This window comes from Jaculus jaculus, chromosome 9 (genome assembly GCF_020740685.1).
Source record: "Jaculus jaculus isolate mJacJac1 chromosome 9, mJacJac1.mat.Y.cur, whole genome shotgun sequence".
NCBI lineage: Eukaryota > Metazoa > Chordata > Mammalia > Rodentia > Dipodidae > Jaculus > Jaculus jaculus.
Genome location: NC_059110.1, coordinates 15,380,824 through 15,407,178, shown reverse-complemented (window position 1 = coordinate 15,407,178; position 26,355 = coordinate 15,380,824). Strand labels below are relative to the sequence as shown.

Sequence of the window (26,355 nt, the reverse complement as noted above, 5' to 3'; positions counted from 1 at the left end):
GTTTGTTTTTTATTTTAGAGTGAGGTAGCGTCTCTCTCTAGCTCAGGCTGATCTGGAATTAGCTCTGTACTCTCAGGGTGGCCTCGAACTCATGGCGATCCTCCTACCTCTGCCTCCCAAGTGCTGGGATCAGAGGCGTGTGCGCCACCAAGACTCAATTTTTAAAGTGTGTGTTGGGCTTAAATGGGGCACACCCTCCCATAAGCCTCCCAGCGCAGCGTTAGCACACAGAAAAACTGTCTCCAGCTCGGGAGGGATTAAACTCGTACCTAGATGAGTACAAAGTTACACCAAAAAGTTACCATCTTGTTCCGATTCTATAATGGGGATTATTAACTGTAACGTTAGAATCGCAGGGTCACTTTATTTGGGCATCAGCAACCCAGTAAGGCTGTAAATTGGGCAAGGCCTGAAGAAACAGGAAGGGATAAAGAGATTAACGTGCCCGAGGCCACAAAGCCAGCTGGGCCAGTCCCAGACCCACCTCTTATACCCCGAGGCCACCTCTTGCATAATGAATACCTGTGGTCTCCGGTCTAAACTGGGAGTCACAGCCACTTGCAATGCCATTGGTAGACCGAGACAAACCACCGGGCTCAGCCGGGTGTCTACAGTCTCCGGACAGGGGTTGACTTCCCACCGCCCCCCTCCCCGCCCTGCCCCACCCCGATGCCCCGCCTCCTCTGACTTGAATGCTTCGGGTGCCAAGAGCCAGAAAGAAAGCCTACTGCCCTAGTCTTGTAGGTTCCCCGCAGGCCCCCGCCCTGCCCACGTCACGGGCCCTAGGTGCAGTGCCCTCTACGGGTCTGGGCTCCACCGAGGAGTTGGAGGAGGAGGAAGAGAGGTTGGTCATTCCAGCCTCTGGCCCGTTACCGGCCGGTGTGCATCTGGTCTGGCGCCGGCCCCCGGGAGGAAGTTGGCACCGCCGCCTCTCCGCGCCGCCGGAGCACCATGAGCGCCCGCCTGCCCGCCGCCGTGCGCCAGCTCTGCCGCCCGCGCGCGCTCTGTCGCTACGGCAGCTACCCGGGGCCACCGCGCGGCGGGCAGTGGCGGCTGCGGGCTGGCCAGGCCTTCGGCAGTCTCGGCCCGAACAGCCCGGAGCCTCCGGCGCGGGATTCCATCGTCAGGTAAGACTATCCGCGATCGCCCTGCGCGCCGCGTCCTTCCCCATCACCCCGGCCCAAGGGACCCTGGGGATGGGGTACCCGATTGCTATCTGCAGAGACCCTCCCCAATCCCTCCCCCCACCCGGGGAATCGGTCTTATTTTTATTTTATTTTAAATTTTTCTGTCGCACGGCTGGAACCGAAAGCCACGAGTGGCAACTTGCTGGAGGTCTGCGTGCAGGAGAGGGAGCGCGGCGCGCCTGGGGAGCGCGGGCATCCCCGGCCGGCGCGCGGGGCACGGACCGCACGCCCCGCTCCACGTGCGCCGCCGGCTCTGATGCAACCGCGCCGGGCGTGGCTGCGACGGGAAAGGGGCGGCGCGGCCCAGGGCGGGGACCCGGCCGGGAGGAGCCACCCTGTCCCTCCCCACTCGGCTAACGGGAAGCCCCAGGCCACTAAGGGATGCGCCCCCTGCCCCGGGAACCGGGAACGTGGAGCCCAGGCCCGGCAGAACGCCCCCAGCCTCGCCGCGGGAGCAGCTCTGTTTGAGTTCTTTTCCGAACCCCAGCGGTAAACGGTGCAGACCGGTGGCTGATGTCCCCTCCGCACACACCGGGCTGCCGGGTTCTCTGCCTTCGGCCGCAGCCTGGGAGACCTGGTTCAGGTCCCGCGTGGAGAAGTGACGCGCTCGGGACCCACCAGGAGGTGGCGGGAAAACCCTTCCTAGTCTCTTAACATCGAGTCCCAGGAGGCTGTTTGTCTGGGCACGCTGCCCCTCACCTACTGGTTTTTGTTTGGTTTTGGTTTTGGTTTTTCGAGGTAGGGTCTCACTGAAGCCCAGGCTGACCTGGAATTCACTATGGAGTCTCAGGGTGGCCTCGAACTCATGGCAATCCTCCTACCTCTACCTCCCGAGTGCTGGGATTAAAGGCGTGCGCCACCATGCCCGGCTCCTACTGTTTGTTTTTTTTTTTTTTGTTTGTTTTTGTTTTGTTGTTGTTTGTTTGAATTTTATTTAACACAGAAAGAGGGAGAGAGAATAGGCACGCCAGGGCCTCCAGCCACTCACTGCAAACGAACTCCAGACACGTGCGCCCCCTTGTGCAGCTGGCTAACGTGGGTCAGTTCCCACCACGTCTGCCTTTCAGTCTCGTTTCTTCTCTCCCCTCCACAGCGATGGTTTACCAAGCTCTTCATAAAGTGGCTATGGGCCTAAGGGACGTTCGATTTACTTTGGGTCATTCAATTAATTTTAACCATACATCCAGGTGTGCTTGTGCATGCCTTTAATCCCAGCACTCAGGAGGCAGAGCTAGGAGGATCGCTGTGAGTTCGAGGCCGGCCTAAGTCTACACAATGAATTCTACGTCAGCCTGGGCTACAGACAGACCTTACTTCAAAAAAACCAAAAGGAAAAAGAAAAAAAGATGTTTAACCATACAGCTGAATGTCAGTTTTAGTAGGTTAGGCCCTGAAGTCAGCATGGGGGGAGGGGCGGGTTCCAGCGACCCTCCCCTCACCACATCCTGTTTTATTTTCCAGATAGACTCACCATTACCTTTATTCATTTCCTGTTTGGCTTACCCTCTTGGCACAGACCTCTTAACTCAAGAGTCAGATCATGGGTTACATTTATGATGAATGAATGAATCCATATCACCTAAGGGCTTATTCTTTTTATTTATTTATTAGAGACAGAGAGAGAGAGTGAGAATGAGAATGGGCATGTCAGGGCCTCTCGCCGCTGCAAATGAACTCCAGCTGCATGTGCCACCATGTGCATCTGGCTTACATGGGACCTGGAGAATCGAACCTGAGTCCTTAAGCTTTGCAGGCAAATCCCTTAACCACTAAGCCATCTCTCCAGCCCACCTAAGGGCTTCCCTGCATGCATGTTTCATGCTTTAAATCCAGGGTGTTCTTAGACAATGACCAGTAAGAGGCTTCTAGATTCCACTGTACTGTGCGCCCCTAACTAATTCCCTCAGGAAAATGGGCACAGCAACAGTTTCTGCCTCAAGGAGCCATGGAAATAAGTAAATGAGAGAACATTAAAAAAAAAAAAAAGCCTAATCTGGGAACTGACACAGCCCTGAACAAATAATAGCTGTCATTATTATTGTATATTTTTACTAACTTATTTGTGTGTGGGGTAGAGTCATGTGGAGGCCAGAGGACAACTTAAACTTAATCTGTGTTCCACCTTCTTTGAGACAAGGTCTCTAGCCACTGCAAATGCAATGCCAGACTGCGGAATGGCAGACTGTTCTCCTGGCTCCGGATCTCATTGTCCTAGATGCGTTGGGATCTCAGGTGCACGCACCATTTTGCATCCTGCTTTATGTGGGTACCAGGGAATTGAACCTGGGCCAGCAGGCTTTGCAACCAAGTGCCTTTAGCTGCTGAGACATCTCCCCCAGCCCTAGCTATTATATTTTTGAAACAGGGTCTCAGGTACACCAGGCTGGTCTCAAACTTACTATGTAGCTCAGGTTGAATTTGAACTATTGGCCTCCACCTCCAAAGTGCTGGTATTGTATAGGCATGTGCCATTACACCATTAGGTTTAGCTAGTTTTTTTGTTTGTTTGTTTGTTTTGTTTTTACAATAGTCTGGACAGTGTCTACAAACTGTGCAGTGGGCCAGGTAAAATCATTTTAGTTCTAGTGGACCAAGAAGCAAAATATTGCATAGGTACTGTTATAACAAGAAAAAGTTATTTTTCACAATTTTTTTTCCCCTGAGGTAGGGTCTCACTCTAGCTCAGGCTGACCTGGAATTCACTATTATAGTCTCAGGGGTGGCTTTGAACTCATGGCGATCCTCCTACCTCTGCCTCTGGGATTAAAGGCATGTGCAACTACGACTGGCAATTTTTCACAATTTTTAAAAATAAAATTCAGGCTGGAGAGATGCTTAGCGGTTAAGACACTTGCCTGCAAAGCCAAAGGACCCAGGTTTGATTCCCCAGGACCCACTCCAGATGCACAAGATGACACGTGTGTGGAGTTGTTTTGCAGTGGCTGGAGGCCCTGGTGCACCCATTCACTCTCTCTCTCTCTCTGCCTCTTTCTCTCACCCAAATACATAAATGAAAATAATAAATAAATAAAATTTAACATGTCTTTATGGAATTTGAATTTCATAGCATGTGAACATGCTATGAAATACTGTTGATTTTTTCAGTTTAAAAATGTAAGGGCAAGGCCAGGTGTGGTGACACATGCCTTTAATCCCAGCACTTGGAAGGCAGAGGTAGGAGGATCGCCGAGAGTTCGAGGCCACCCCGAGACTACATAGTGAATTCCAGGTCAGCCTGGGCCAGAGTGAGACCCTACCTCAAAAAACCAAAAAAAAAAAAGAAAAAAAGTAAGGGCATTCTGAGCTCGTGGGCTGTTTCAGTTCTAAACTACAGGAAAGTGGGGTATACATGACTCCTGGCAACATGGAGTGGTGGTTAGGAGTCAGAAGCCCTCTGTTTGCCACATGAGGTCCCACTCAGGTACGAGAGCTTGGGCAGCCTCTGTGACTCAGTGTCTTCGCCTGTAAAATGGAAACACCGTGCCTGCTGGCTGGCTGTTGTGTGCCACCCTTGCAGTGGCATCTGGTAGCATCCACAAGGCATCTGCTTCAAAACCTAGGGTGTGGGTTTCATGGAAACCCACCGTCACCGTTACAGCCTGGGTGTTGAATGTTCCCTGAGATTTCATATGCTGAAGGTTTGGGGCTGAGGAGACGGCTCAGTGGCTGCAGGCACTTGCTTGCAGAGCCTGCCAGCACTGGGTTCAATTCCCCATATCCACCTGACGCCAAATGTGCAATGGGGCGCATGAGTCTGGAGTGTGTTTTCAGTCGCGAGAGGCCCTGGTGCGCCTATACTCTCGTTCTCTGTGTGCCTGTCTGTCTCTCTCCCTAAATAAGTAAATAGATAAATAAGTTTGGTCTGCAGGATGGTGGTGTTCCTGAAGGTACCCTGGGGCGTCCTGTGAAGGTCTTTGGGTCACTGGGGTCATGCTGCTTGAGTTTCATTGTCTGCTGTGCGCACACTCCCTTCTCTCCAGTTCTGCTCTGATGCGCACTCCCATGACAATGGGCTGCCTTTGCCACATGCCCAGAGCCAGATCTTGACAAGAACACCTCCGAGACTGCTAGCTAGAAGAAACCTTTTCTTTTTATAGGGTAATTATCTCAGATGCTTTGTAAGAGTAGTGGGATGGTGACTCATACACCTAGAGGCAAGAATGGCCTGAACTTTTAAAAAGAACACTGCATCCCTGACTTCCATTCTTATGACACACAGCGTGGTCATATGAAGGGAAAAAAAAACAACCCAGAAGTATTGACAGGCACTGAAAATAAAGAGACTGGGAGTTGTGGACATAGCTTAGAGGATCAGAGCACTTCCCATGCAAGTTTGAAGACCCGAGCAGGCCCAGGTTCAGTCCCCAGTACCTACATAAAAAATTGAGTGTGTGGGCTGGAGAGATGGTTTAGTAGTTAAGCCTAAGGACCTGTGAAGCCAAAGGACCCCAGTTCGAGGCTCGATTCCCAAGGACCCGCGTTAGCCAGATGCACAAAGGGGCGCACGCGTCTGGAGTTCGTTTGCAGTGGCTGGAGGACCTGGCGTGCCCATTCTCTCTGTCTCTCTCTCTCTGCCTCTTTCTCTATCACTCTCAAATAAATAAATAAATAAATAAAAATTGAGTGTGTACCTGACACTACCTACACAAGAGCATCATAATAGGAGGAAAAGATCATGACATCAAAATAAAAGAGAGACAGAGAGGGGGACGCCATATAATGGAGAATGGAGTTTCAGTGGGGAAAGTGGGGGGAGGGAGGGCGTTACCATGGAGGTTTCTATAGTCATGGAAGTTGTTAATAAAAAAAAAAAATTGGGGCTGGAGAGATGGCTTTGCGGTTAAGCGCTTGCCTGTGAAGCCTAAGGACCCTGGTTCGAGGCTCGATTCACCAGGACCCACGTTAGCCAGATGCACAAGGGGGTGCACGCGTCTGGAGTTTGTTTGCAGTGGCTGGAAGCCCTGGCGCGCCCATTCTCAATCTCACTCTCTCTATCTGCCTCTTTCTCTGTCACTCTCAAATAAGCAAATAAAAATGAACAAAAAAAATTAAAAAAAAATTGAGTGTGGACACAGACACCTGTAACCCCAGTTTTTTGGTTTGGTTTTTGTGTGTGGTTTATTATTATTTATTTATTTATTTATTTTTGTCTTTCAAGGTAGGGGTCTCACTCTAGCCCAGGCTGACCTGGAATTCACTATGGAGTCTCAGGGTGGCCTCGAAATCATGGTGATCCTCCTACCTCTGCCTCCCGAGTGCTGGGATTAAAGGCGTGCGCCCCCACACCCAGCTTGTTTGTTGTTTGTTTTTAAAGATGACATTTTATTTTATTTTATTTTTTATTTGACAGAGAAAGAGGGGAAGAGAGAGAGCGAGCACAAACGGGCGCGCCAGGGCCTCCAGCCACTGCAAACGAACTCCCCATGAGTACACCCCTTGTGCATCTGGCTAACGTGGGTCCTGGGGAATTGAACCTGGGTCCTTTGGCTTTGCAGGCAAACACCTTAACCACTAAGCCACCCTCCAAGCTGGGTTTTTTTTTCCGAGTAGGGTCTTGCTCTAGCCCAGGATGACCTGGAATGTACTATGTAGTCTCAGGGTGGCCTCGAACTCATGGCAACAAGAGAATCCCTCAAATCTCCCAGGCCAGCCTGTCTGGCAGAGTAACTATGAAGAGAGCCTACCAGAAGCCAAGGGAATGCAAGGGCCATCCTCCCCCCGCCCGCGCCCCCCCCCCCCCCCGGCTTTCCTTGACCTCCAGGTGCACACGCACCTGCGCTCACACATAAAAGAAGGCGGCCAGAGCCGTGTTCCTTTCTCGTCAGGTCACTAATCCACCTTCCTCGCCTTTATGGCTGTAAAGACAGGCCGCAGCTCTGTTTCCTCGCTACACGAACGCGCAGATGGTGCGCATCCAGGTGGTGACTGCCGAGGTGACCGGCCGGGCAGAGAGAATGAAGGTCTAGACTCAGTGCTGTGAAGCGTGCATTGAATGAGATGTGCCTCGGCGTAGGATGGTCGGTGGCAGCGCACGTGATGAGGTGTGAGCGGCCCCTGGGCTGGGCAGCAGAGGGGCCTTAGGAGCCTGGCGGAGGTTAGGGTATGTTGTGCCAGTGGCCCCTCACAGTTCCAGAGTTTAAAAAAAATTTTTTTTGGTTCAAGGCTCGATTCCCCCAGACCCACGTTAGCCAGATGCAGATGCAAGAGGGGGCGCACACGTCTGGAGTTCATTTGCAGTGTGGCTGGAGACCTTGGCACACCCATTGTCTGTCTCTCTCTCTCCTTTTTTTTTTTGGTTTTTGGAAGTTTGGTCTCATTCTAGCCCAGGCCTCCTGCTGCTACAAACAGAACTCCAGAAGCATGAACCACTTTGTGCTTCTGGCTTTCCATGGGTACTGGGAATTTGAACTAGGGCCGTCAAGTTTTGCAAAGAAGTGCTTTAATCACTGAGCCTTCCCCCCAGCCCTGTTGTTTTCCTTTTTTAAATATTTTTTGTTCATTTTTTATTTATTTGAGAGTGACAGACACAGAGAAAAAGACAGATAGAGGGAGAGAGAGAGAATGGGCACGCCAGGGCTTCCAGCCTCTGCAAACGAACTCCAGACGCGTGCGCCCCCTTGTGCATCTGGCTAACGTGGGACCTGGGGAACCGAGCCTCGAACCGGGGTCCGTAGGCTTCACAGGCAAGCGCTTAACCACTAAGCCATCTCTCCAGCCCTGTTTTCCTTTTTTAAAAAAATATTTTATTTATTTGAGAGGGAAAGAAGCAGAGGGGGAGAGAGAGAAAAAAAATGGGCACGCCAGGGCCTCCAGCCATTGTAAACGAACTCCAGATGCATGTGCCCCTTGTGCAGCTGGCTTACATGGGTCCTGGAGAGTCGAACCGGGCTTCTCTGGCTTTGCAGGCAAATGTCTTAACCGCTAAGCCATCTCTCCAGCCCCCTGTTGTTTTCCTTTGGATGGATATTTCTGAGTGACTTATGACAAGGCAACGGTAGTCTAAAGCATTCCACTATCTAAGATATGCTCCCCACAGTTCTGCTGGCTTAGAAGTCAATGCCAAGGTGCTGGCATCTTGCTGCCTCCCAACATGGCTGAAGGTAGAAGGGCAAGACGGATGTGGGTGCACACCCCTCCTTTCCATCATCGCGTTGACAGTATGAACCCATTTCACCTCTTATATATATGTTTCGCATGCGCATGTGTGCACATGTGTGTGTTCAGGGTGTACGTGTGTGCGCAGGTGTAAAACCCATGCATGTGCATGCTGAGATTGGGGTAGGACGCAGAGTGTTTGTCTCGCATCGCTAATCTGGTTGTTTCCTTGAACCTGGGTCTCCTTCACCCCTGAGTTACCATTGGTCAGCAAGTCCCGGCGATGTTTCCTGCCTCCAGCCCCCACAGACTGGGGGGTTACAGGTATGCTTTTTTTTTTTTTTTAATTTATTTATTTGAGAGCGACAGACACAGAGAGAAAGACAGATAGAGGGAGAGAGAGAGAGAGAATGGGCGCGTCAGGGCTTCCAGCCTCTGCAAACAAACTCCAGACGCGTGCGCCCCCTTGTGCATCTGGCTAACGTGGGACCTGGGGAACTGAGCCTCGAACCAGGGTCCTTAGGCTTCACAGGCAAGCGCTTAACCGCTAAGCCATCTCTCCAGCCCCAGGTATGCTTTTTTTAAACAAGGACTCTTGGCAGTCTCTAGCCCAGAGGCCCTCCTGCTCAAGTGGTAAGCATTCTCAACCACTGAGCCATCTCCCCAGCCCCCATTTCTGCTTATGCAGGTCCCATCTCTCCACACTGTTGCATCAGAGATCACCTCCAATGCACGGACGTTGAGGGGCACACACAAACCATAGCACATCCCAAAGTACAGTGGAATTACTCGATTATTCCGATCAGGGCTACTTTCCGCTCAGGCTCAGGCCTTGTCACCTCTGAGCCAGAGAAGGGGAAAGGAGGCTGGTGGCTGGTCATTTTACCTGCACACAGCCCTTGCTTTCCTTCTGCTCAAAAGGGAGTTGCGTGACCCCACCCAGCTCTAGGTAACTGAGTCTGGGAAATATTGGTGGTGGCGCACACCTTTAATCCCAGCACTTGGGAGACAGAGGTAGGAGGATCGCTGTGAGTTTGAGACGAGCTTGGGGCTAAAGAGTGAGTTCCAGGTCAGCCTGAGCTAGAGTGAGACCGTACCTGGAAAAAACAAACAAACAAACAAAAAAAAGAAAGCCCAGAATCCTCTTAGTAAAGAAGAGGAACTATGCATAGGAGGTTCCTGGCGGCGATAACTTTATTATTACCGTGTTGTTAGATCACATGTATCTATTGATTGCTTCATGCAGTGGGCATTGAACTGAAGACAGTTTCTCTGAACACCAGGGGCTGTCTTTGGAGGAGCCTTGTATGGAAACCATCACTATAGCTCTAGGAGGGGGCCTCTTTTGCCTTTGAAAGAGTGGAGAAGTTGAAATGGACCCTGTTACGTGCATGGTCCTGGCATTCAGGGTTACACTGATGTTGGCAGTTTTCAGTAACATCACCAGCTGCTTCCTCCCAGACTAGGTGCAGCCGGAGCTGAGGAGGTGGCCATGAGTATACGGGGCAGCTCTGCGCTAGCTGGCTGGCTGACCTCAGGCAGGGCGACGCCCAGGAGCTAGATGGTATTGGCAGTAGGCACATCCAGTGTAATGGTATCCCTGATGTTAGGATTAATGGGACCTCAAACTGTTATTAAATTATCTTTCATAACAGAATTCTGAGTTTTAGCTACATGCATAGCTACATAGTCCTCCCCACTGTTCCCAGCTGGAGTGGAGCTGGAAGACTATTTTTTTTTTCTCTGCCAAGGGCATGAACATTTCTCATTAGAAACATTTATGCTACTCTCTTAAAAAAATAAAATAAAAAGAAAAGAAAAGAAATGATGGGGCCTGGTGACTTTCTTTCATCAAGGTAGGGATGAGTCACCCCAAGGGATGAAACACTATGCCTGTGACAAGTTGTGGGTGTGGTTTTACAGTGCATAGCCCCTTTATCTAGCTAAATCTTTGAGTCTCCCACCCCAACAATTTTAAGTCTGAGGACTTTTTTTATTTATTTACTTTAGAGATCTAGAGAGAGGCGGTGGGGGAAGGGGGATAGAATGGGCACACCAGGGCATCCAGCTACTATAAACGACCTCCAGACACATGTGCCACCTTATGCATCTTGGCTTATGTGGGTCCTGGGGAATCGAACCTGGGTCCTTGGGCTTTGCAGGCAAGCACCTTAACTGCTAAGCCAATCTGTCCAGCCCAGGACTTTTTTTCTTAAGCCTTGTATTGACTGAAGTGTTGCTTTAATTGTATTGAGGGTGGGCTGTACAAGTTGACCTTGTCATGCTATTTATATTTGCTTTGGACACAGGGAACAATACATGTCTGGTGATAAGGAGAAGGTGAAGTGTCCCTGGCATTCACCTGTTTAATAGGAGAGGAAGTCAGGGCACTAGTCAGGGAGAGGCTCAAGTTTGCGGCCCTGCTGGCTGTCCCGTGGGTATCCCAGAATCTCCTGGACACTTGTTAAAGTTACACCCTGGCATTCTCAGACTCTGAGGCCCAGACATGCTTGGAGCCTACACTGCATGGCCTCCCCCCAGACCAAGCAAAGATATGAACTCCATCCACCAGGTGTGGTGGCGCACGCCTTTAATCCCAGATCTCGGGGGGCAGAGGTAGGAGGATCGCCGTGAGTTCGAGGCCACCCTGAGACTACATGCTGAATTCCAGGCCAGCCTGGACTAGAGTGAGACTCTACCTTGAAAAACCAGCTCTACCAGTCAGGGTGACATAGAGCATGGGGACCTTGTCACTCATCCCTGGACCACTGGATTTTAGTGCTTACCTGTAAGGCATACTTCCCCATGTGGTTTTATGTCTTCAACTCAACAATGCAATTGCTTCTGTTGGAATTAAGTGACTTTCATCTCTAGTGATCGAAATCAAAACGACGCAAGTTCTTGCCCATTGAGAACAGTCAGTCGCCTGGCTGTTGAGCGGCATGTTCTAAGCCTAAGGGTAGTGGATAGAAAGGCAGTCCCGATGTGAGTCTCGAGGCCTTTGCTCTCTCTGAACTTCCATCTCCATTCACTCGTTCACCTGCTGTGGCCTCAGCATCCTCTGAGCAGGCAGATATTTTATTCTCAGGCTTACTACTGATGGGTCTGGCATGAACTTCTCCATTGGTTTTTATTTGTTTGTTTTTATTTAGTTATTTTTTAGACAGGAAGAGAGAGAGAATGGGCACACCAAGGCCTCCAGCTACTGGAAACAAATTCCAGGTGTATGTGCCACCATATGCATCTGGCTTACATGGGTTCTGGGGAGTCAAACCTGGGTGCTTAGGCTTTGCAGGCAAACTCCTTAGCCACTAAGCCCCCTCCCTCCCTCCTGCATTCTTTGAAAGCTGCTGGTTACATGTGAGAACCTATTGGAGACTGAAAACAACTTTTAAAAAATATTTTTAAAAATATTTTTATAGCTGGGCGTGGTGGCACACGCCTTTAATCCCAGCACTCGGGAGGCAGAGGTAGGAGGATCACCGTGAGTTCAAGGCCACCCTGAGACTCCATAGTGAATTCCAGGTCAGTCTGGGCTAGACTGAGACCCTACCTCAAAAAAACCAAAAAAAAAAAAAAAAAATTATTTATTTATTTGAGACAGAAATAAGTAGAGAGAGAAAATGGGCGCAGCAGGGCTGTCAGCTGCTGCAAATGAACCCCAGACACATGAACCACTTTGTGCATCTGGCTTTCGTGAGTCCTGGGGAATCAAACCTGGGTCCTGAGGCTTCACAGGCAATCGCCTTAACTGCTAAGCCATCTGTCTAGCCCTGAAAACATTTTCTGAACATGGACTGGGGCTGGAACAGTAGCTCAGTGTGTGCCTAACTGGTGTGGGGCCGTGGGTTCAACACCCGGCCGACACTGCCAAGAAGTCTCCACACTGAAGTTGTGTACTGCCTTGGGTTAGCTTTTGGTTTCATTTGAGAGGAAAAAGCCAAAAATCAAACAGCTGACTGCTGTTTTCACTAGTATAGGACGTATATCGTGGTGACTGGCGGTGGGGAAGGTTGGTCTCCGCCTCTCACCATATCACACACACACACACACACACACACACACACACACACTTCCTTTCCCCATAAATAAATATCAACCAATTTCTTTAGTGAAAGGAGGAGAATGTGATGGAATGGAATAGAGGCCCAAACTTTTTATTACAGTAAGGTTGGAAAATAGAGGCGAAAATTTACCTCTAGGGAATGAACGTTAGCCTCTAGCTTGACATCTTACGCAGCGCTGGTATTAATGTCCCCTCCTGGCTTTCTTTTTGGTTTTCCGGTACAGGGTCTAACTCCGTGGCCCAGGTTGGCCTTGAACCGGTGACCCCCTTGCCTCCCCCTCCCTGGTGCTGGGCTCACAGGTGCTCCACGCGGCGCCTGCGTTAGCATCTGTTGGTGTCACTGTTCTGCCTCCCTCCGTGCTCTGTGCTCTGTGCTCAGATGTGACCCTCTGTGATCTAATTCGCGGGCAGTAAGGAGCTCTGTAAGGAAATGTGTGGGACTCAACCTGGCCCGTCATTCGCAAAGGAATAACTGTTTTGTTTCTTTCAGAGAAGTCATTCAGAGTTCCAAAGAAGTGCTGAGTTTATTACAAGAGAAGAACCCCACCTTTAAGCCGGTTCTTGCCATTATTCAGGTAACTTGAACATATGCAGCAGTTCTACTGTTGTTTTTTTCTGGGATTTTTTTTTAAATATTTTATTTATTTATTTGAGAGCGAGAGACACAGAGAGAAAGACAGATAGAGGGAGAGAGAGAGAATGGGTGTGCCAGGGCTTCCAGCCTCTGCAAACGAGCTCCAGACACGTGCGCCCCCTTGTGCATCTGGCTAACGTGGGACCTGGGGAACTGAGCCTTGAACCGGGGTCCTTAGGCTTCACAGGCAAGCGCTTAACCACTAAGCCATCTCTCCAGCCCTGGGATTTTTGTTGGTTTGTTTGCTTGTTTGTTTTTAGAGGGTCTCACTCTAGCTCAGGCTGACCTGGAATTCACTATGTAGTCTCAGGGTCTCAAACTCACGGCAATCCTCCTTCCTCGGCCTCCTGAGTGCTGCAATTAAAGGTGTGCGCCACCATGGCTGGCCGGTCTTATTATTATTTTTTTTTTTAAAGTTAATTTATTTAATTGCAAGGAGAGAGAGAGAACAATGAGAATGGGTACACCAGGCTCTCCGGCTGCTGCAATGAACTTCAGATGCATGTACCACTTTGTGCATCAGGCTTTACATGGGTACTGGGGATTTGAACCCAGATCCTTAGGCTTTGCAGGCAAGCGCCTTAACCACTGAGGCCTTGTCTCCAGCCCCTGGTGCTACTAGTTTAATTTAGAAAATATTCATATACATATAGGACCAGGTGCATTTCCTGTCAAGAGGAGTGGACTCAGTGGCAGGTGCTGTCCGTGTGGTTTCTGCTGTGGGGTTGCGGATTAGCTACTTCCCCAAGGTGTGGGGTCTCCCACAGGTCAGGAGGTGAGCACCCCATAAATCACATGGCACAGGGTAGATGGGAGCCCACGTGCACCTGCGAATGCTTATCGAATCTGACGTGCAGGTGACTGCAGGAGCACTCTTGTGTCTCCGCCAAGGGGACACACGGAGGCGCTTTTACCGTTTTCCTGCCGGCGTGTCAGATGTCATTGGCGCGTCTCCTTTGCAGGCCATGTACATTGTTTTTGGCTGTAGCCCCTGAGTCCTGAGCTGCCGTTGGCACTGCTTGCCATTGTTATTGGCATCCCTGTGTGATGGCAGGTGCAAGAAAATAAAAGAGTGAGCCAAGCCTCCGAGCCAACCCGGCCTAATAGTTGGCCTGATCTGTGTGCTGTTGGCGGGCCACGTACTGGAATCACAGTCTGCAGGGCCGACGGTGCAGTGGGTTGTGGGGTACAGCGTGCATGTGGCTGCTCCTCCTTGGGGAGCACACGCATCCCTTCACTGAGAAAGGCCAGTTAGAACAACTGGGGTGGGAGAAATGGCTCAGGTGCTTGGACTTCCTGGGAATCTGGTTATGTGAACTATTTAAATTCCATCTCTGGTGTTTCACATGGATAGGGATGCTGGCTATGGGATTATGATGATAATGTCTTAAGTGCATTATAATATACAGGGCACCTTTAAAAAAAACTATATTTATTTATTTGACAGAGAGAGAGAGAGAATGGGCACACCAGGGACTCCAGCCACTGCAAACGAAATCCAGACACGTGCGCCCCCTTGTGCATCTGGCTAATGTGGGTCCTGGGGAATCGAACCTGGATCCTTTGGCTTTGCAGGCAAATGCCTTAACTGCTAAGCCATCCTTCCAGCCCTAGTACACTACTTTTATTTATTTACCTATTTATTTATTTGCAAGCAGTGGGGTGTCGGGGGTGAGAGTGGGCATACCAGGACCTCCTGCCACTGCAAATTCCAGATGCACATGCCACTTCATACATCTGGCTTTACATGGGTAGTGGGGAATTGAACTCAGGTCGTTAGGCTTCGCAGGCAAGCATCTTAACTGCTGAGCCATCTCTTCAGCCCCAGTAAGTCATGTACTTTGGAAGTATAAGAAGTGACTACTGGCTGGGCGTGGTGGCGCACGCCTTTAATCCCAGCACTTGGGAGGCAGAGGAGGAGGATCGGCCGTGAGTTTGAGGCCACCCTGAGACTACATAGTGAATTCCAGGTCAGCCTGAGCTAGAGCGAGACCCTCCCTCAAAAAACAAAACAAAACAAAACAAAAAAAAACAAAGAATTGTGTACGGGCATCAACACCAGCTTCTAGTTCAGCTTTTACAAGCAGTGTCTTTTTCTGGATTTGCCTATGGCCATGTATTTACATCTTTCCATACTCGCTGCATTTGCAAACGTAGTCCCTGTGTGTTGTGTCTGGTACCTTGTCAAGATGCTTTCAGGCTGTGACATTCTTCTCCCTTTTGTTCCTCCCCGCTTAGGCAGGCAATGACAATTTGATGCAAGAAATAAATCAGAATTTGGCCGAGGAGGTAAGAACTGATTTTTCACAGTTCATTAGAATTCCCAACAGCATATTCTCTTGCAGTGACAGAACCTTGTGTTCCTTTCCAGGCTGGGCTGGACATCACTCACATCTGCCTTCCTCCTGACAGTGGAGAGGATGAGGTAATGCCAGCCAAGGACTTAACTTACCTGCTTGTCCTTCAGACCCGGTAGACATATGAGCATCTCCTAGGTTTGTCAAGAAGAGACACAAGCCTTTTCTTGTGGCTGAGTTTCCAAGGGACAGGGGCCTCTCTTTCCTGGATGTAGATGCCCCTTGACCTCTCTCTCTCTTTCTGTGGGTTTCTGCTGAAGACAGGCTACAACCTGGTAGTCGTGGCTGGTTATTCAGGCTGTTGAAGTGTCCCCAAGTGAAATTGTCAGGCGGTGGGTTTCTGGACACCACCTGTCCCTGGTCTTGTTCTGTTCTGATAGGTTCTGTGACCTTGGCCTTCCCAGAGTCACAGTAGCCCTGTTGATGTGGGATAGAAACAGGACAAGATGACTTTCAGGGTCCAGTGTATGAAGACATTCAGAGACTCCTTCAGGAGCACTTTGAGGGGTGCTGAGAGAAAAAAATCTCATGCTGTGCCATGTACCTGAGCTGTGTCTATAGCAGTCTTCCCCAGGGCCATCTCAGGTGTGGGAGAAGAAGCCCCTGTTAGGAGTGGTGGCAAGGCTGGGCCACACTGGGGTCCCAGGACCTGGGTCAGAATCTGGAGAAAAAGTTGTTTTTTACTTTCTTACTGTAGCCATTAGCCTCTCATTGCTGGAACCAAACACCCAACTGGAAGCAGCTTATCGGAGGAAAAGGTTTATTTCAGGCATATATTTTCTTTTTCTTTGTTTTTTTTTTTTTTAAGTATATTTGTATTATATATTTGAGAGAGAGAGAGGATGGGTGCGCCAGGGCCTCCAGCCACTGCAAACAAACTCCAGATGCGTGCGCCTCCTTGTGCATCTGGTTCACGTGCGTCCTGGGGAATCGAACCGGAATCCTTTGGCTCTGCAGGCAAACACTTCCCGCTAAGCCATCTCTCCAGCCCCAGGCTTATATTTTTGAGGCATCACACGGCAGAGCATAGGCATCACATCTTGCCACAGCACCTGGGGACAGCAAGAAAGAGCAGAGAAATGCTTGTCACCACACTTAGACGCAAATGACGTTCAGCAACCAGCACAACTACTTAGGAAATCATTCCAAAGTCACAGGAGGCCCAGCTCTTTCTTCCCAGCCCTCCACCATCTCTGTGGTGTGCCACTGAGTCCAAGATGGTGGAGTCGACCATCTAAAGCCAGTATCAAAAACCAAATACAGCCGGGCGTGGTGGCGCACGCCTTTAATCCCAGCACTCGGGAGGCAGAGGTAGGAGGATCTCTGAGGGTTCGAGGCCATCCTGAGACTACATAGTGAATTCCAGGTCAGCCTGAGCCAGAGTTAGACCCTACCTCAAAAAACCAAAAAAAAAAAAAAAAAAAAAACCAAATACAGGGGCTGGAGAGATGGCTTAGCGGACAAGGCGCTCACCTGCAAAGCCAAAGGACCCAGGTTCCATTCCCCAGTACCTACGTAAGTCAGATGTACAAGGTGGCACATGCTTCTGAAGTTCATTTGTAGTGGCTGAAGGCCCTGGCGTGCCCATTTTCTCCATATATTGTATGTATGAATGTATGTGTATATATATCTCCCTCCCTGTCTCTCTCTCAAAGAAAACAATAATGAAATAATTTTAGAAAAAACGAATTCAGGACTAGGGAGATGGCTCAGTGGTTAATGGCACTCGCTAGAAAAGCCTGCCGGCCTGAGTTTAATCCCAGTACCCACGTAAAGCCAGGTGCACAAAGTAGCACATGCATCTGGAGTTCATGTTAAGAGTGGCAAGAAGCCCTAGAGCCCATTCTCATTCTCTTGCTGCTCAGAAATAAATAAATAAATAAGTTTTTAAAATATATTTTATTTGTTTAGTTATTTATTTGAGAGGAAGAGAGAGAGAGAGAAAATGGGCGCTCCAGGGCCTCCAGCCACTGCAAATGAACTCCAGATGTGTGCGCCCCCTTGTGCATCTGGCTCACGTGGGACCTCGAGCATCGAACCTGGCTCCTTTGGCTTCGCAGGCAAACGCCTTAGCCGCTAAGCCATCCCTCCAGCCCATAATTTTTTTTTTTTTTTTTTGAGGTAGGGACTCACTGTGGCCCAGGCTGGCCTGGAATTCACTCTGCAGTCTCAATTGTCCGACCTCTGCCTCCCGAGTGCTGGCATTAGAGTCATGTACCACCATGCTCAGCAAAACAACAACAACAAAAATTTAAAAAAGTAAATTCAACCCAGTAAGGTACATTGTTCAAAAGAATGAGTGCTAGGTGCAGAGCACCTGTGTTCCGCACTACATGGTTCTTGACGTCACATCTGCACGGCCAGCAATGCTGTTCGTGCTTTGGGGCTGTTTGAACACAAGTGTGGGGTGCAACCGCAGCTGATCCAAGAACCGGGGTGTCTGTGAAGTGACTAAGGGGCGGGTCGCTCACACAAGCGTGGGCACGCTGGACCCAGGGATGACCCGTGTCCTGGAAAGGGAGGGATGGGAAGGCACTGGATGGTGTGCAGTTTCAATGAATTATTTATTTTTGGAACTTTCGCTCGTGTGTTTTGTGTGCTTCTGTATCATGGTGGATGAAGAGCAGCTGAAACGGTGGAAAACAAAACCGTGGACAGCCTGCAGTCCTCCGGGGTGGTGAGGAAGGGCTTTTCTTTTTCTTTTCTTTTATTTATGTATTTACTAATTTACTTATTTGAGACAGAGAGAGAGAGAATAAGGCAAAAAGAGAGAAGATGGGAGCACCAGGACCTGTGGCCACTGCAAATGAATTCCAGATGCACGCACCACCTTTTGCATCTGGCTTTACATGGGTCCTGGGAAATCGAACCAGGCACTTGAGCTTTGCAGTCAAGTACCTTTACTGCTGAGCCATGTCTCCAGCCTGAGGTTTTTCTTTTTTTTTCTTTTTTTTTTGGTTTTCTGAGGTAGGGTCTCACTCCAGCTCAGGCTGACCTGGAATCCACTCTGTAGTCTCAGGGTGGCCTTGAACTCATGGCGATCCTCTTCCCTGTGCCTCCCGAGTGCTGGGAAAGGCATGCACCACCACGCCAGGCTTCTTTCTTTCTTTTTAAAAAGAAAAGAGAAGAAAAGAAAACAATCATTAGGGCTGCGGAAATGGCTTAGCAGTTAAGGCATTTGCCTGCGAAGCCTAAAGACCCCAGTTTGATTCCCCAGGACCCGCATAAGACAGATGCACAAGGGGGCACATGCATCTGGAGTTCTTTTGCAGTGGCTGGAGGCCCTGGCGTACCCATTCTCCCCCCCCCCCCCGCCTCTTCCTGTCTCTCTCAAATAAATAAATAAAATATTTAAGATAAAAACATTTATTTATTTATTTGGGAGAGAGAATAAACTCCAGACTCATGCATCACTTTGTGCATCTTGCTTTTGTGGGTCCTGGGGAGTCAAACCTGGTTCTTTAGGCATCACAAGCAAATGCCGTAACTGCTAGCTCTCCAGCCTGGGGGTTTTCTTTTTCTTTTCTTTTCTTTTTTTTTTTTTTTTGGTTTTTCGAGTTAGGGTCTCACTCTAGCCCAGGCTGATCTGGAATTCACTATGGAGTCTCAGGGTGGCCTTGAACTCACAGCGATCCTCCTACCTCTGCCTCCCAAGTGCTGGGATTAAAGGCGTGCGCCACCACGCCCGGCTCTTTTCTTTTTTTGATATATATAATTTATTTATTTGAGATGGAGAAAGAAAGGCAGACAGAAAGAGAATGGACACGCCAGGGCCTCCAGCCAGTTCAAACAAACTCCAGACGCACGCCCCCCCCTTGTGCATCTGGCTTATGTGGAACCTGGGGAATCGACCCAGGGTCCTTGGGCTTCACATGGAAATTCCTTAACCACCAAGCCACTTCCCCAGCCCGGGGTTTTTCTTTTTGAGGAAGGAGTGCACCAGGCTGTGAGGAAGTAGAGGAAAGGGTGGTTTGATGGAGTAACCGAAGGAGAGTGTTGCAGTTGCTGAGCGGTGCTCAGCCTGAGGGAGGAAGGAAGGCGAAAACCTTGACCAGTGCTTGGTTTTTTTGTTTGTTTGTTTGTTGAGCTAAGGTCATGCTGTAACTGACCTGGAACTCACTATGTTGTCTGAAGGTGGCCTTGAACTTGTGATTCCCCCCACCTCTGCCAAGTGCTGGGAATGAAGGCGTGGGCCACCACACCCAGCCAGTGGTTGGTTTAAAAGCAGTTTATTCTGATTGGTCAGTGGAGCCAGCAGTTCAGCCAATCACTGATGAAATGGAGGGTGCTTCTGTAGCCTGTGTTGCTGTGGCTTCTGTAAACTGCGAAACTATGTAAGTCCTCAGGCTCTTGGCCCTACCCTGTGGGTGAGGGTCTTAACCTTCCTTCCTTACTTCCTCCCCAGCATCACGAGGCCCAGGTAAAGGTCACCATTGTCACTAGTGAGGAAAAGGAAAGCTCAGGATGTGGTGGTGTACATTCAGGGGCCATAAGGATGCTTACCAGAAGTCACACTTTCACCCAGCCCCATTCCATTGACAGCAAACGCACTTCCTGGCCACATTGCAAAGGGGAGGCTGGGAAATGGAGACTTCATGCCAGGGGGCTCTTAGATCATTTATTCTAATAGTTAAAAACTAAGTGTTTTCTTTTACTAAGGAACCCGGAAACTGGCTGTTGGACAAACAGTTTATGCCACAATGCCGTTTTAACATACAGCATATGAAGATGCCAGCATTAACAGAACAAGAAGGAATTTGTTGGCCACATGAAAGACACTCATTATATGCAGTTCAAGTTTTGTTTTTGGTTTTTCAAAGTAGGCTCTTACTGTAGCCCAGGCTGACCTGGAATTCACTATGGAATCTCAGAGTGGCCTCAAACTCACAGTGATCCTACCTCTGCCTCCTGAGTGCTGGGATTAGACGTGTGTCACTGCGTCTGGCTTTTTTTTGATGTTTCTGTGACAGGGTCTCACTGTGTACCCCAGACTAGCCTTGAACACACTAGGAAACCTAGGCTGACCTCAAACTCTGCATCCTAATTTAAAATTAGGTCTGAAGTTCACAAGACTATTATTTTTTTCTGTTTAGATAATACATCAGATCCTGAAGGTTAATGAAGATATCAGGGTACATGGCCTTGCCCTTCAGATCTCCGAGGACTCATTTAGCAGCAAAGTTCTCAATGCCTTGAAGCCAGAAAAAGATGTGGATGGGTAAGAAAATATAAGGGAAAATAATCAGCCTATATTGATGAAAGCCTTTCTCCTATGATATTTTTCCAATTTTAAAAAAATTATGTCAACCATACTCTTGTGATATTACATAAGACAGTCTTTATTTATTTATTATTCTTATTTATTTGAGAGAGAGAGAATAGAGAGAGAGAATGGGTGAGCCAGGGCGTCCAGCCATTATGAACGAACTCCAGCCGCACGCACCACCTTGTGCCATCCGGCTTATGTGGAACCTGGAAAATCGAACCTGAGTCCTTAGGCTTCACAGGCAAGCGCTTAACCGCTAAGCCTTTTCTCCAGCCCCGAAAACCTTTCTTGAGTGTCTTTGTTCTGGATAGAAACATTGGCTCCACAACTGGAGATTTGAATGGGGAGGGCACCCAAACCACTGGAAGTGTGTGTTCTTATGCTTTTCCCTTGGTCTCCCGAGGAGATAAGCACTCAGGTCATGCGGTGGTGGGGGGGTGGTGGTTACACCTGTGAATCTCATGTTTTCCTGAGTCACTGTAAATTGGTAGCATCAGTTCTGAAAGTGGACTATCTGGTGTTGTGGTACCAGGACATTGGAGTCCATTGAAGGTGCTTCCAGAGTGAAGTGTAGCCTGTATGCTGGCCTTAGGCTAAGCAGAGCCAGTACCTGTGGTAGGAATTACCACAATTTCCTTTTTTAAAATATATTTTATTTATTTATTTATTTTTGTTTTGTTTTTGAGGTAGGGTCTCACTGTCTAGCCCAGGCTGACCTGGAATTCACTATGTAGTCTCAGAGTGACCTCGAACGCTCAGTGATCTTCCTATCTCTGCCTCCCGAGTGCTGGGATTAAAGACATGCGCCACCACGCCCTGCTTATATGTATTCATTTATTACACACAGAGAGAGAGAGAGAGAGAGAGAGAGAGAGGGTGTGCACGCGTGCGCCAGGCCCTCTGGCCACTGCAAATGAACTCCAGATGCATGCCACACCTCATGCTTCTGGCTTACGTGGTTCCTGGGGAATTGAACCTGGGGGTTTAGGTTTTGCAGACAAGCACCTTAACCATGAAGCCATCTCTCCAGCCCCCCCCCTTTTTTTTTTCAAGATGGGGTCTGTAGCCCAGGCTGACCTACAATTCACCATGTAGTCTCAGGGTGGCCTTCAACTCACAGCAATCCTCTTACCTTCATCTTCCAAGTGCTAGGATCAAAGACCTGTGCCACCATGCCCGGCTAGCCCAAAATTTTTTTGGGTACTGTTCTAGGGACCTAACAGTTTTTTTTTTCTGCCCATTATTCTTGATGTATTTTATTTGTTTATTCATTCACATATTTATCTGTGTAATGTGTATGTATGTATGCATGTATATATGCAGGTATGCGTGTATGTATGTAGTTTAGTTAGTAGTTTTGTGAGACAGGGTCTTACTGTACAACCAAGGCTGACCTTGAACCCACAGTGAGCCTCCGCGCCTGGACGCTTAGTGTCTTATATCAAGCATCGATTGGATGCTATTTCGGATTAATGAATCTGAGTTTTCGCGGAGTGAGTTATGACTGGGTTTTCACTTAGCTGCCCCCTTGTTTTCTAATTCAGAGTGACAGATGTCAACCTAGGGCGACTGGTACGGGGCCATGCCCATGAATGTTTTGTTTCACCTGTCGCCAGAGCTGCTGTTGAACTTCTGGAAAAATCAGGTATGAGGCTCCTTCTAAAATGTTGTTTTTCTTTATTGCTATTTATTTATTATTTTTTACATAGAGTTTTCTTTGTGGATGATTCTTCCTTAAAAATATTTTTTAAGAATTTATTTTTTTATTTTTTTATTTTTATTAACATTTTCCATGATTATAAAACATATCCCACGGTAATTCCCTCCCTCCCCACCCCCACACTTTCCCATTTGAAATTCCATTCTCCATCATATTACCTCCCCATTACAATCATTGTAATTACATATATACAATATCAACCTATTAAGTATCCTCCTCCCTTCCTTTCTCCACCCTTTATGTCTCCTTTTCAACTTACTGGCCTCTGCTACTAAGTATTTTCATTCTCACGCAGAAGCCCAGTCATCTGTAGCTAGGATCCACATATGAGAGAGAACATGTGGCGCTTGGCTTTCTGGGCCTGGGTTACCTCACTTAGCATAATCCATTCCAGGTCCATCCATTTTTCTGCAAATTTCATAACTTCATTTTTCTTTACTGCTGAGTAGAACTCCATTGTATAAATGTGCCACATCTTCATTATCCACTCATCAGTTGAGGGACATCTAGGCTGGTTCCATTTCCCAGCTATTATAAATTGAGCAGCAATAAACATGGTTGAGCATGTACTTCTAAGGAAATGAGATGAGTCCTTTGGATATATGCCTAGGAGTGCTATAGCTGGGTCATATGGTAGATCAATCTTTAGCTGTCTCAGGAACCTCCACACTGTTTTCCACAATGGCTGGACCAGATTGCATTCCCACCAGCCGTGTAGAAGGGTTCCTTTTTTTCCACATCCCCGCCAACATTTATGATCATTTGTTTTCATGATGGTGGCCAATCTGACAGGAGTGAGATGGAATCTCAATGTAGTTTTAATCTGCATTTCCCTAATGACTAGTGACGTAGAACATTTTTTAGATGCTTATATGCCATTCGTATTTCTTCCTTTGAGAACTCTCTATTTAGCTCCATAGCCCATTTTTTGATTGGCTTGTTTGATTCTTTATTATTTAACTTTTTGAGTTCTTTGCATATCCTAGATATTAATCCTCTATCAGATATATAGCTGGCGAAGATTTTTTTCCCATTCTGTAGGTTGCCTCTTTGCTTTTTTCACTGTGTCCTTTGCAGTGCAAAATCTTTGTAATTTCATGAGGTCCCAGTGATTAATCTGTGGTTTTATTGCCTGAGCAATTGGGGTTGTAAAAATACATTTTTTTAAATTTAGTTGAGAGAGAGAGAGAAGCAGAGAGAATGAATGTGGGTGTGACAGGGTCTCCTACCACTGCCAACAATCTCCGTACACGTGTGCCACTTTGTGCATCTGGCTTTACATGGGTACTGGGGAATCAAACCCCAGTTCACCAGGCTTTGTAACCAAGTACCTTTAACCACTGAACCATTTCTCCAGCCCTCTTTCTAGAAGATTCTAATTGAAACACAAAAATCTTATTTAATGTTGATTTTATTTCTCTCATGTTTTTCTTTTGGGAGATACAAATGAATAACTAAAAGCACTTTCTACTGAGATTGGCTATATTACAATTTAAAAGAAACAAATAAAGGTGAATGTTGGCATGTTTTAAACATTCCATATCTATCATTACATAGGTCTTGATAACTCTTAAACAAACTTAGGATTCACATAAGGAAGTTGGTAGATGTGTAGAATGTAGACACCTAAATTGAAATATATTAGTGAGAGGTATCTTTTTCTTTTTTATTTTCTTTTTCTTTTTTATTTGAGAGAAAAAGAAGCAGATAGAAAATAGGCAGGCCAGGGCCTCCAGCCACTGCAGACAAACTCCAGATTCATGTGCCACCTTATGCATCTGGCTTACATGGGTCCTAGGGAATCGAACCTGGGTCCTTTGGCTTTTCAGGCTAGTGTGTTAACCACTAAGTCATCTCTCCAGCCGAGAAGCATCTTTGTCAGTGGCTGTTACTGCTTAAATTTCATCATTCTCCTCTCTTCTTTTTTTTTTTTTTTTTGGTTTTGTTTTTGGGTTTTGAGGTAGGGTGTCATTCTAGCCTAGGCTGACCTGGAATTCACTATGTAGTCTCAGGGTGGCCTTGAACTCATGGTGATCCTCCTAGCTCTGCCTCCTGAGTGCTGAGATTAAAGGTGTGCGCCACCACGCCCGGCTCTCCTCTCTTCTTTTTTGAAAAAGTTTTTTCAAGGTAACGTCTCACTTAACCCCAAGCTGACCTGGAACTCACTCTGTAGTCCTAGGCTGGCCTCAGATTCACAATGATCCTCCTACCCCTGCTTCCCAAATGTTGGGATTACAGATGTGTGCCATAGTGCCCAGCAGTGACAAATGTCAGGGGGCACCCAGGTTTGAACCTTTTTGATCTGCAGTCAAATGTTCCACCCTTGGGCTATATTCTGTCTCTCCCTTTGACTTTACTTTTTTTTTTTTGGTTCTTTGAGGTAGGGTCTCACTTAGCCCAGGCTTACCTGGAATTCACTCTGTAGTCTCAGGGTGGCCTTGAATTCATGGCGATCCTCCTATCTCTGCTTCCCGAGTGCCGGTATTAAAGACATGCGTCACCACGCCCGGCTCATTTCTACCCTAATTTGAACAGCAAAGATGCAGATGTCCCTTCCCTCTGCTACACATGCAACAATCAAATAAAAATTCCAAAAGCATATAGAAAGTTTTATTAAAATATTGAGACCCGGGAGATAGCCAAGTGGGTAACACACTTGCTGTGTAGGGGTGAGGACTAGAGTTCAGATCCCCCAAACCCATGTACGTGCCGGGTGGGCACTTTTATACCTGTGATCCCAGTGCTCAGGGGAGGAGACAGGCAGATCCCCAGGGCAAGCTGGCTGGCTAGACTAGCCAAATCGGTCAGCTCTGGGATCACTGGAAGAACCTGTCTTAATAAGGTAGAGAACGCGGGGCTGGAGAGATGGTTTAGTGGTTAAGTGCTTGCCTATGAAGCCTAAGAACCCCGGTTCAAGGCTCGATTCCCTAAGACTCACATTAGCCACATGCACAAGGTGGCGCATGCGTCTGGAGCTTTTTTGCAGTGGCTGGAGGCCCTGGCGCGCCCGTTCTTTCTCTCTCTCTCTGTCTGCCTCTTTCTCTGTCTGTCTGTGGCTCTCAGATAAATAAAAATAAACAAAAAATAAAATAAGGTAGAGAACAATTGAGGAAAGATACCTGACTTGAACCTGTGGTCCCTACATATGTGTGCACACACTTCACCCATACACATGCAAAAAAAAAAAAAAAAAACAGAACTTCAAGATGTACCCTCCTGTCAGTAACTAGTAAGTTAAAATCTCAGGTACCCCAGTGATCATCTATCACGTAGATTATCCTGATTTTGGACGACTTTACAAAAATATTCTCAAATGGAAAATTATAGGTAGTAAAGTGGAGTTCAACACAGTAGAAAGTCAGCAGTAAGAATCACAGACAGGGGTTAAGGTGCTTGCGTGCAAAGCCAAAATACCTAGGTTCTATTCCCCAGTATCCAAATGAAGCTGGATGGACAAGGTGGCACAAGCATCTGGAGTTCGTTTGCAACGGCTAGATGCCCTGGCGTGCCCATTCTCTCTCTGTCTCTGCTTGAAAATAAGTAAATAAATATTTTTTTTAATTATTTTTTTAAAAAAGTCACTGACAACGGAGAATTTTGGTTAATTTCCACTGCCACTTCTCCCCCAGTCAACCTGCTGAGAAGGCCAAGTTTTAGCGGATGCTCTTCCTTCCCTTGAAGGAACCTGGGCCAAAACGCTGACAGTTTGGTTCTAATGCTCAATGTCTGGTTGGTTGCTAGGGGTGAACTTGGATGGGAAGAAGACCTTGGTGTTAGGGGCTCATGGATCCTTGGAAGCAGCCTTACAATGCCTGTTCCAGAGGAAAGGGTCCCTGACCATGAGCTCCCAGTGGAAAACACCTCAGCTCCAAGGCAAGGTAAGTTTCATATGCCAAATGTACTTAAAAAAAAAAAACGCATTTATTTATTTGCATGTGCCTACACACATGAAGGCATGTTTAAGAATGTACAGAGGGGCTGGAGAGATGGCTTGGTGGTTAAGTGCTTGCCTGTGAAGCCTAAGGACTCC

General features: G+C 48.0%; 1 protein-coding gene across 1 annotated transcript in view; it reads left to right on the top strand.

Annotated features, from left to right (window-relative positions):
* The first annotated feature begins 951 nt into the window (after positions 1 to 951).
* Positions 952 to 26,355, top strand: part of Mthfd1l (methylenetetrahydrofolate dehydrogenase (NADP+ dependent) 1 like) — a 233,366-nt gene continuing 207,962 nt past the window's right edge. Inside the window, exons 1-7 of the mRNA XM_045158475.1 lie at positions 952 to 1,127; positions 12,839 to 12,923; positions 15,221 to 15,271; positions 15,354 to 15,407; positions 20,433 to 20,557; positions 22,150 to 22,250; positions 26,067 to 26,203. Of these exons, the coding sequence (XP_045014410.1) occupies positions 952 to 1,127; positions 12,839 to 12,923; positions 15,221 to 15,271; positions 15,354 to 15,407; positions 20,433 to 20,557; positions 22,150 to 22,250; positions 26,067 to 26,203 (729 nt within the window). The remainder of the gene's footprint in view (positions 1,128 to 12,838; positions 12,924 to 15,220; positions 15,272 to 15,353; positions 15,408 to 20,432; positions 20,558 to 22,149; positions 22,251 to 26,066; positions 26,204 to 26,355) is intronic.